This window comes from Perca flavescens, chromosome 4 (assembly GCF_004354835.1).
Source record: "Perca flavescens isolate YP-PL-M2 chromosome 4, PFLA_1.0, whole genome shotgun sequence".
Lineage (NCBI taxonomy): Eukaryota > Metazoa > Chordata > Actinopteri > Perciformes > Percidae > Perca > Perca flavescens.
Genome location: NC_041334.1, coordinates 15670668 through 15680783, shown reverse-complemented (window position 1 = coordinate 15680783; position 10116 = coordinate 15670668). Strand labels below are relative to the sequence as shown.

The following is a 10116-nucleotide window of genomic DNA, read 5'->3' as shown; positions in this document are numbered from 1 at the left end:
AAATCCACAGATATTAAGTTAACTGTCATACACGGCAAATGAAAGCTTCATATTCTCACATTTCAAAGGCTGAACCCAGCAAGTGTTTGGCTTAAAAAAAAACTTACTGAAATATTAATTTATTATCAAATAGTTGCTGATTAAGCATCAGTCAATTAGCTACTGTAATCGATTAACCAACTATATTGCAAGGTTGAACTCATATATGTAAAATAAGCCAACCATTTAGTTCACATTATTGGATCGGTTTTGAGAATCATACAGGCGCTGTCCATTACCTGCGGTGCTGAAACTGATTAGTCAAACCAGCAGTAATCAACCATTTTGTAATTTTAACGGCATACTACCTGGGTAACGTAACATTTGAATTATCCGTGTGAAGTGGTACAATCTTACTTAATTATACATTAGCCTCAAACAAGTGGCTGTGAAAAGCTAGTTGGAGCCAAAAGTGCCAGTTTCCTTCACCGGCTCACTCCAGTCAGAGCGTGGTGTTGCGTTTTCCCCCCTCTCCCCGTTGCTCCAATTCTTCAACGACTGAAAGGTGGTTTTCTTACGCTCTCCGAGCTATTAAAGGGTAAATTACGTCGTGGGCGTAGCGGCTTCTTGTAATGGCGACCGTGCCGTAGATGTGCCTAGGTTTGTGAAAATGAAGCGAAGAAGAAGTTATTTCTTTTAAGTAAAACGACGAGGTTCCCCGGAGGAGGACTTTGCGTCTAAAAGCATCATCTTTATCAGTGGTAAACTTAGCTGTACTTTTATGCCCTTTGAAATGATGAAGCTCAAGTCAAACCAAACCCGGACGTACGACGGGGATGGCTACAAGAAGCGGGCCGCCTGTCTGTGTTTCAGGAGCGAGACTGAGGAGGAGGTGAGTCCGGTGATGTTGCTGTCTGGCGGGCCAAGCTAACATTAGCAGTCGTAGCTGCCTCCAGTGTCTTCTCCGTCTGTAAATCGGTATATTTATCAACACAGCTGTGGTTTAATGCCAGCTGGAAACAATGCCTCACTCGTTTTTAACCTATTGTATTGTCGTCTGCGGTTGTGTATTAAACATTAGTTTTGAGCTCGTACTTACCTAGGTGTTATGTAAGCCTCTTTAGCTGTGCATAAAACCAACCTCGGGTTTTTACACAGCGTTAATTGGAGTCAACCTGTTAGCTGCATGCTAATACTTACAGTAGCTTGCTAACTAACGTTAGCCGTGCTGCTGCTGTGGGCAGCCACAGCCCACTGCACAGGCTGTGATGAGTGGCGGTGACTTTAATTATAATGAGACGCGGCTGGATAGAAATCATTGTTAAGTGTTCTAAATTGACAATCTAAGATGTTTATCTAGTCATGGTACAGATGATTTCGCGATCAAAATAGTGTTAAGTTTGTTGGCGTTAATGCAACTGGTATTGCTTGGCAAACATTGGACTTTTATGTAGCTAGCTATTAGCTATGCTAGCGTTAGCCAAAAGACAACACTGGCAGCAATACCCGGTTAGCCTACATCACTATGCATAATACATGTAGTCAACGTGTTAATATGCCACTCGCTACCTTCGTGTGCTTTTCCACGAAAACCAGTCAAAGTGGCTTTCAAAGGGTTATTTGAGATCAGAGGAGATTGTGGAAAGCTGATGTCCAGTCAACAACATGCACAAAGATGTCTTTGTAGTGGAAATATTACCGAGGGACGGCTAATGGAGACTTAACTAATTCCTCATTCTGGTTAAAGTAGAGGCTAGACTGTAAATACCGTGGGCTTTTGATTACAGGAAACCTATTTTTTTTTCTTTTTTTTTCTTCTTTTTTAACCAGACTACAGTCAAGTCTACCAGATCAGCAGTCGGACAAGACTCAGCTTTTCTCCCAACAGATTGTTGACACCATGAACTCACCATACTTGTGTTGAAAAAGGCAATGCAAAGTGTAAATTTACAATAACTGGGCCCCAGGTCACTTCTTGGTAGTTCTCATTGCCATAGTTGACAGGTACTACACGATTATCAAACAGCATTGAGTTTGGCTGTAATGCCTAACCAGTCTTGTATGGGATGCTTCACAGGTGCTGCTGGTGAGCAGTAGTCGACATCCTGACAAGTGGATAGTTCCTGGAGGGGGAATGGAGCCCGAGGAGGAGCCCAGTGTTGCTGCAGCTCGAGAAGTGTGTGAAGAGGTTGGTTCTGTAACAGTCTTTCATAATTATTACATCTGACTTAAGCCTATATTGTGCCCCCCTTTTTTTTAACTTGTAACTGACTGACTGATGTTCCTTTTGTAGACCTGGCAAACTTTACTTGACCCTTGTATCTTAAATGTGGATGTGAAACATGCCTTTCTAGCTTTAGTTCATAGCCAGGAATATTGTTCTGAGAAAAGATTTCCATTTGCAGTGTGGCAAATAAGTTTTGAGTATAAGCTCATAAGATGTATTGTATTTCATTTCTATTAAATCATGTCTGTATTTAACACTGGGCCTAATACCTTGCTCTCAAAACCCATTTCGTCAGTGCAGTCATCCTGTTTGCATGGACAGAGAGCGAGAGAGCCTAGCAACATGTAAGCTCTATAATAGCATCATGTTACAAAGCAGTGTTTAGGTGTCAAAGGAGGTCACACTGAGATTGAACACTGGCTACCCAGCGGTTGCACTGCAGCACTATCCAACCCCACAAATACAGCAAACGAAGGAAAACAGATTTTATTCTTTTTATGTTTTTAGACAGTTCTATTTTTATAACGGCAGCCTTGTTTAAAAAAAAAAAAAAAAAGACAGTTTGAAGGGCAAAATGTGTCTATTTTGTTTGTGTGTGTATTTGGGAGGATAGGTGCCAATTGGTAAACCTTCCTACAGCTCATTGAAAATCAATACCACTGCTTATACCGCCAACACCGATCCATTAAATCAGGTGTCCCCCTTGTGTACAAGCTGTACATCGCTTGGGCATTTTGACCAGAATGGCAACAGGTCACTGAAGACACCGAATCTTACCCAGCTGTCAGCTCTTGGCGGGTCACTGACCATATAAAGCCTATTGTCCGTGTGTGATCCATCACACTGATGGATGCTGATATCATCCCTTATGCTGGCTCCCGCTGTTTGGTAGCTTTGGCGGTTGCAGGATGCTATGGCTTGCCAGCACATTTCCACAAAGGTCAAAAGCAGAGTCCCATCACTATGGATGTTTGTTAAAAGTGCTGAAAGGCCGCATTCAGAAATGTTGTGGTGACTTTTGAGTGGTCCCCAATGCATCACCACGTCTTGTGGCATCCTAAGCTTCTTATTTGACGGTGGTGCAACAGGACATTTCCTAATCCTGGCGAGCTTATTCTGACAACCATATGAGCTGTGTAGTAACTGCTTATGCTTATAGGTTTGGAGTCTTGCCAGGGATGACAGTGAAGACACAGCACTCAGGAGCAGGCCAAAGGTTACAAAAGGTTCCTTTTGTCTATCTGACTGTTCACAACCTCGGCCTGTGCTCGGCAGTCATACGTCCTGCACCAGGAAGACACAAGACAGTATTGCATAACTTGTAATGACTCAATGCTGTGCATGCTCTCCCAAATGATGCCCAGTAGTCTTTAATTACATGAATGTTGGGAGACATTTTCAATCTCAAAACATACAGGTTGACTTTTGGCCTATTACTTAACGCCTATAAGGTGCGGAGAGTGCAGTCAACATTTATTTATAGACTGAAACTGGAACCTGAAGAAGCTGCAAAGATGTCAGCAAGCAGCCTGGCTCTGTATCTAAACCTGACCTACACCTCTGGGAGTTAAGACCTACCTTGGAGATTATTTTTATTATTAATATATGTTTGAAGGTACAAAGCAAGTTCTCTCTCTAGGACAGATTGTGAAATTTGAATTGCTTAGGTGTTAGGGTCATCACGGGAAGAGTTGGTGGTTTTGTTTGTTCGTAACTTTTTTACATGATACGATTATGGTACTCAAAACATCTTATAGCCGTCAGTATGTGACAGTAAGTGATGGCTGAACAAAGGTGTTAACATATTGTTTGCAGCTGTTGAATTTGAAAAACCGCATCATTACTTAAATGACAGAAAGTCATTTCATAAGCAAAAATACCAAACTTTTGCTGCTGGGTCCAGCTTCTCAAATCTGTCAATTTGCTGATTTTTTATTTTCTCAGTTTTTTATATTGTATCTAAAATATCTTCGGGTTTCCCACTGTTGGTTGGACAACACAAGGTATGTGAGGCTTGGGCTCGAGGAGGTTGTAATGGGCATTTTTTTAAACCATTAATCAAGAAAATAAATGGCAATTTAAATCAATAGTGAAACAAAAACAATATTTTTTTTTTTTTCTTTTTTTTTTTTCTTGGGGGGTCAAGTGAAGAAGTAGTGTGAACACTCAAATCTGGCCCAGATCAGATTTTTTTCTCTTCTCCAATGCAGCCCCAGTGAACAACCAAGATGGATTTGATGCGATTTTTTTATTTTTTATTTTTTCTTTGGTCAACCTACATCAACATTTGTCACAATTATGCGCCGGCGGGAGTTAGCCCTAGACACAGTCAAATTAAAAACTTGACTAGGCCTACAAAATGGAGAACAGTGATGGAGCAAGTCAATGGAGGGAGAGTGAGGGGTTAGACCTAATTAGTGAATGCTCATTAATGGTACGTCTGCCATTACACAAACCTTTTTGAAATAAAAGCGAAAATGCTTACTTCATCCATAACCTCCCTAACTTTAGTGCAACAGCGTGCTGCGTCTGATGTTATTGTTCTTTTGCGCATGCGGGTCGAAACCACAAACGGTTCACACTGGAATCTGAGCAAAAAATCAGAATTAAGCATTAAGACTTTCAGTGTAAACGTAGCCTATATATCTGTTTTCAGAACATACTGTCAGACTAATTTAATTACTTTATTACTTACTGTTAGCTAAATTAGACCTCATTGTACTGAAGTGTGAAATGAATGAAGAAAGACTCAGTACTTGCGAGACATGACTTGACTTGGTCAAATAAAGTCCGTTTTTGGAAATGTTTTACTAGATGTTACTTGGAGGATTCAGCAACAACCCAGGAATTAGATGGAGTGAATTTGCATCACATGATGTAATGTAATCCACTGAAACACAAATACTAATTACATTGTACAGGTGTTATGTTTTAGCCTCCTTCATATTTAAGAACAGCCATTAGTTGTCCATTGTAACTGTATGCTGTGCTATGTATTCGTTGACCATTTTAACCGTTCTCATTTACTTTGCAGGCCGGTGTGAAGGGGACTTTAGGTCGCTTAGTTGGAGTATTTGAGGTGAGGATTGTTTGCTGTTGACTTTTTTTGTTTTTTGGTCTTCAAATGTAAACATACTGTGCAGCATGTTTTGAATTGAAAATATGATACACCCCCCTCCTGTCCCCCCATCCACTCCCTCCCTCCTACAGAACCAAGAGAGGAAACACAGAACCTACGTCTATGTTCTTATTGTAACAGAGTTGCTGGAGGACTGGGAGGACTCGGTCAACATTGGTAAAGCATTGCATTTGTTTACTTGTCAAAAATGGGGATCATAGGGACAAAGTGCTTAGTCAGTCACCCGCTGTCTGTCACTTTTGTTGTTCTTTCCCAGGCCTTATTGATATTACAATTCAGAGATTTTATTGTAGGTTTGTTGTGGGGGGAGAACAGCTTTGTTCCTGCCCGTGTGATGTTTACTTTAATGTTGTGCACAGTACTGATAATTGGTCAAACCTATTTTTAATTTTTTTTCTTTGTTCTCGTGTTGTCTCTCTCGTGTCTTAACTTGTTTCACAATGGTGTTTTGTCGACAGGGAGAAAAAGGGAATGGTTTAAAATAGACGATGCCATGCAAGTGTTGCAGTGTCACAAGCCTGTGCAGGCCACCTACTTCGAGGCTCTCCAGGAGAGTTGCCCGACCAGTAATGGAACACCTTTGGTGGCAACGATAGGCGGGGACCTTTCCCCTACCTACAGCATCAATCAGAGCTCCGTCTCGGGTATCAGATAACTAAAACTCTGACACCTCCGGGAGTTTTCGCCACCACTTGCGCTCTTACTTATGTCATTTCTCTTCTCTGTTCTGTTCTCTTCTGTCTAAATAACATGGTTTGCCTTGCCAACTCCTTTGTGCCAGAACTGTGGCGCAGACCTGATGACAAGTGTTGGGTGAATAGTCTGAAACACTTTGTAAATGTAATTTTCGACCCCTATTTTTTTTTTTTTATTTTCTTTGTACTGACAACTGCATGAAATGTCTCCTCGCTCCCCTCATTCTCTTTCCTTAATGCGCCCTTAGCGTGGTGTTTATTGAATGCAAGAACTACTTTTTACTGTTGTAATGTAAAAATGTATACTTAGTGCTTACGCTGAAGGCTTTTGGTGGTCTTCTTAAAGTCTCCTCCATTTTTTTTTTTTTTTTTTTTTTCCCAGTTATTTCTCTGTGAACGAATGTGCCCATTAGTGTACTCTCTCCCCTGTTAAAGTGATGGTTCGGAGTAATTTACCATAGGGTCCTTTGCATCATGACCTCGAGCCAAACATCCCCCCCCAGAAGCTTTTTTCACCTGGGTCTAACATTGGGCGAGTTAGCGTAGAGTAGCGTTAGCAGCTGAATAACTTAAGCGCGGGGGCTAATGGACCCACGTTTGTATCTCGTAAATGACCCCACTAATAATGCCCGAAATGATACCAAAGGTCTACACTAGTACATATAGGTTATGCACTCATAAAACGATGGATTGGAAAGTTTGTAAGTACACCAGAAGTGTATGTAAATAACACTTGCCTGCTGGCTTCTGCTCTCTGCTGTTGTTGTTGCTGCTGTGAGACGAGTGCTTAGGGACGTCTACAAATTACAACACCGAAAAAAGATGCAACAAAAATATTTTTTAATTTAACTTTTTTTTTTGCAGGTAGCAGCAACAGAGAGCAGAAGAGAGCAGGCAAGTGTTCATAAACTTATGGTGTACTTACAAACTTTCCAATCCATCGTTTTATGAGTGCATAACCTATATGTACTAGTGTAGACCTTTGGTATCATTTCGGGCATTATTAGTGGGGTCATTTATTTAGATACAAACGGGTCCATTAGCCCCCGCGCTTAAGTTATTCAGCTGCTAACGCCATTTCACGCTAACTCGCCCAATGTTAGACCCAGGTGAAAAAAGCTTCTGGGGGGGTGTTTGGCTCGAGGTCATGGTGCAAAGGACCCTAGGGTGAAATTACTCCGAACCATCACTTTAATAAGGAAAGGAAATGTTCTCTGTATCTGAATGAACACAATTGTGGGAAGTGACTTGTCTTGCATGAGCACTGTTATGTTGTGTCTCACTCGCTCGAGTGACCTGATGCTGACTGTGCAACAGACTTGTGGTAAGGTCTTCGTTTAACTCCTTATTGTGGTTTTTGATGTCTCTTGAATCCGAAGGATTTGGCCCCTCACTAGTTCTTCAATTTCAAGTGTGTTTCTCTCTCATTTGGGAAGCTAGCCAAGCACTACAGGTTCTCAAACCGAGCATATAGACTGTAAAGAGAGAGACTATCCACATACAATGTCAAATTACCACCTTTCTCCTCAGTGTCTTTACATCCTTTTTTAATCCCTTATTTTTTTTTTTATTCTTTCCTTTGTAAGGAATGGATACTGAGAGGGTAGAAGTAGTAGAGCTTAAAATCATTTAGTCATGGTAATTTCAAAATGCAGCACATATCACTTAAGTTATTAAAACCCATTTCCATATTTAACTCCTCACATTCAGTTTGGTTAAAAGCACTGTGTTCGTAACAGCACAGGTGATTAGTGAGCACTTGGTGGTCATGATATATATATATATTTTTTTTTACCCCATCCTTTTTTAAGTATAGTATTTAATCGGCATCCCAAAAACACTCAAAACACCTGCTTGACATCGAAAGTAATGGAATCTATAACGCTGATGCAGAACAAACAAACCTTGTACAGTTTGAGACCTCGTTTTTTAACATGTAAAATGCTTTTGGATACTAGTTATTGTTTTTATGTTTTTCTCTCCAACGTCTGGCAAAAGTCTCTTTAGCCGAGCTGCGTCACTTGGCCTCGATGTGGCAGGGGCAGCTGGCTCAATACTGTGAAACTGGAGGCTCTGTAGATAGCATGTGAGAGGTTTTTATTGTAAATTGTTTATTTCTGTATAGATCAAAGGTGTGAGTACAAATGACAAAACACCTCTTGCACATCTGTGATGTTGTGTCCGACATGTCATTTCAACTGAGGCTGGAAGAAGTGATTGGCGTTGGCTTTGGAGCTGTTGGGAACTTTCTCTCGAGATAGCATACAGTACATCTGAGGCTAAAGAACGAGGCATGTGGCCGTGGTTGTTGGTGAGAGTGAAAAGTCTACAATTGAATATTCTCAAAATCCTTCCTTTTCACTTAGACCAAAACAAATTTGTAACCGTAAGTGATACTGTTTTTGTGGCCAAGCTAAAGTCTTGAGTTTCCAAACCACTACTTAGTTAAAAATTAAAGCAGACCTGGAATTTCTTTTCAAGCCAGCAGCTGTTCCACTGTCCCCAGTCAGTGTGTTTTCTCATAGGCTGTTTCTTTGATTGGTCTTTCTAAAAAAGGGAAACAGGATTGTCGTTTTTCTGTCCATATTTAAACCTTTAATAAGAGTTTTTGACCACTTGGGAGCTGTGGAAAACAAGCTGTAAACACAACATTGACATCGTTTTTTTTAAGATTATATGGCAAACTTGTTGGCAAAAAGTTGACATTTACACATACGGCATATATGGAGCAAAATTGGCATACGTTATGTCTTTTTTTTTTTTTTTTTTTTTTATTAGTACATATAAGTCAATGATTACCTTGCCAGCACTCAAACTACAGCTCTAATTGGGTTTTGATCTTGCGCCTATTGCTAAGACTCGAGAGCTGTAGTTTTTGAATGGCAACAAAATAAGCAAAATTGTTTTAATCCTTGGTTAAAATGATGGGATGCTCAATATTTACTGTCCAGGACAGTAGCAGATGTTCATTTAACTTTGAATATGGACAGAAAACTCAAGTATCGTGATTCAGTCCACCAGAAACAATTATTTCAAAAACCTAAGTCGGAATATTACAAGAATATAAAAAAATAAAATAAGTCCTAATATTTCAAGGAGTTGAACTACTAGTTCTGATTGACAGTATATGTGAAAGGAGGCTCCTTCCCAACAGTTTGAGCCTTTGAACTGTTCTGTTGCTGCGTATCAGAAAGGTGAGGTGGCCAAAGTCTTGCTTTATGATGCTTTACCTGGCACTTCATATGAGAGTTTGTGCTGATTAGACCTTTTAAGTCTGTAAGGAAATGTGCAATTGGATGTTAAGGGGATGAACCTTTTTTTTTTTTTTTTGTATGGTTGGGAAGAAAAAAATCTAAAACCTCTCTTAAGTGATTGGCAATTCGCTCTTGGTGGTTGGATGCTGGTGACAGGTACTGTCAAAATGAATGTGAGGAGGATTTCTACAAGTAACAGCCAGTGATTTAATTAATGACCACTTGTTCTTGATCTATTTTTATTTCTTTAATCTGTTGTGTTATGGACAAGCTAATGTTTTGTATATAGCTAACACAGCACCCTTACAGCCAGAGGACACACTGGCGTTGGTCAATAAGGAGTAGTTTTTTTTTGTTTTGTTTTTTGTTTTGTTTTTATTATAATAAACCACTCCCTGCTAACTTAAAATTCAGGCACTTCCTGTTATAAGTAAAGTGATTTTGGCTGGAGTTCAGGAGGGAATTTATGAAGTACATTTATCCACATAAGCACGTTGGAGGCAAAAGGCGTCAGACCTTTCTTCACAATTGGCTCTTTTGACTATGGGGGGGATGAATTAACGATAGAACAATTACAGCTTCAGATGAAGTCACTTCCTTTTTAATTTACCAAAAGTGGTGGTTTAAATATGTATTGCCTCATCCTGTGGCCAAAGCAACAATGAAAAATGAAAAGCACATCACTTTGCAGCTGAGGATTATAACAGTTTCCTTTAGCACGATGACATCATTTGCATGACTAAATGACTTCACTAATTAGAAATGGATTGAAAAAGCTGCTAAAAGATTACCCCAAATAATAGTAATTAAATAAACTGAACA

At 40.0% G+C, this 10116-nt stretch overlaps 1 protein-coding gene across 3 annotated transcripts; it reads left to right on the top strand.

Annotated features, from left to right (window-relative positions):
• Positions 1-546: 546 nt before the first annotated feature.
• On the top strand, positions 547-6532 carry nudt3b (nudix (nucleoside diphosphate linked moiety X)-type motif 3b). Of its 3 annotated transcripts, none has more exons than XM_028576261.1 (5): positions 547-871; positions 2057-2167; positions 5241-5285; positions 5417-5501; positions 5804-6532. In XM_028576261.1, exons 1-5 carry the CDS (start codon positions 761-763, stop codon positions 5998-6000), a joined length of 549 nt encoding a protein of 182 aa, XP_028432062.1. In that variant the 5' UTR covers positions 547-760; the 3' UTR covers positions 6001-6532. The 3 variants fall into 3 exon arrangements, with proteins under 3 accessions (XP_028432062.1, XP_028432063.1, XP_028432064.1); XM_028576262.1 differs by lacking the exon at positions 547-871 and adding an exon at positions 1414-1488; XM_028576263.1 differs by lacking the exon at positions 547-871 and adding an exon at positions 1807-1920.
• Positions 6533-10116: the final 3584 nt, after the last annotated feature.

Coding starts and splice junctions, on each gene's coding strand:
- nudt3b (XM_028576261.1), top strand. CDS start 761: ATGCCCTTTGAAATGATGAAGCTCAAGTCAAACCAAACCCGGACGTAC. Junction 872..2,056: donor GGAGCGAGACTGAGGAGGAG/GTGAGTCCGGTG, acceptor GATGCTTCACAG/GTGCTGCTGGTGAGCAGTAG. Junction 5,502..5,803: donor GGAGGACTCGGTCAACATTG/GTAAAGCATTGC, acceptor TTTTGTCGACAG/GGAGAAAAAGGGAATGGTTT.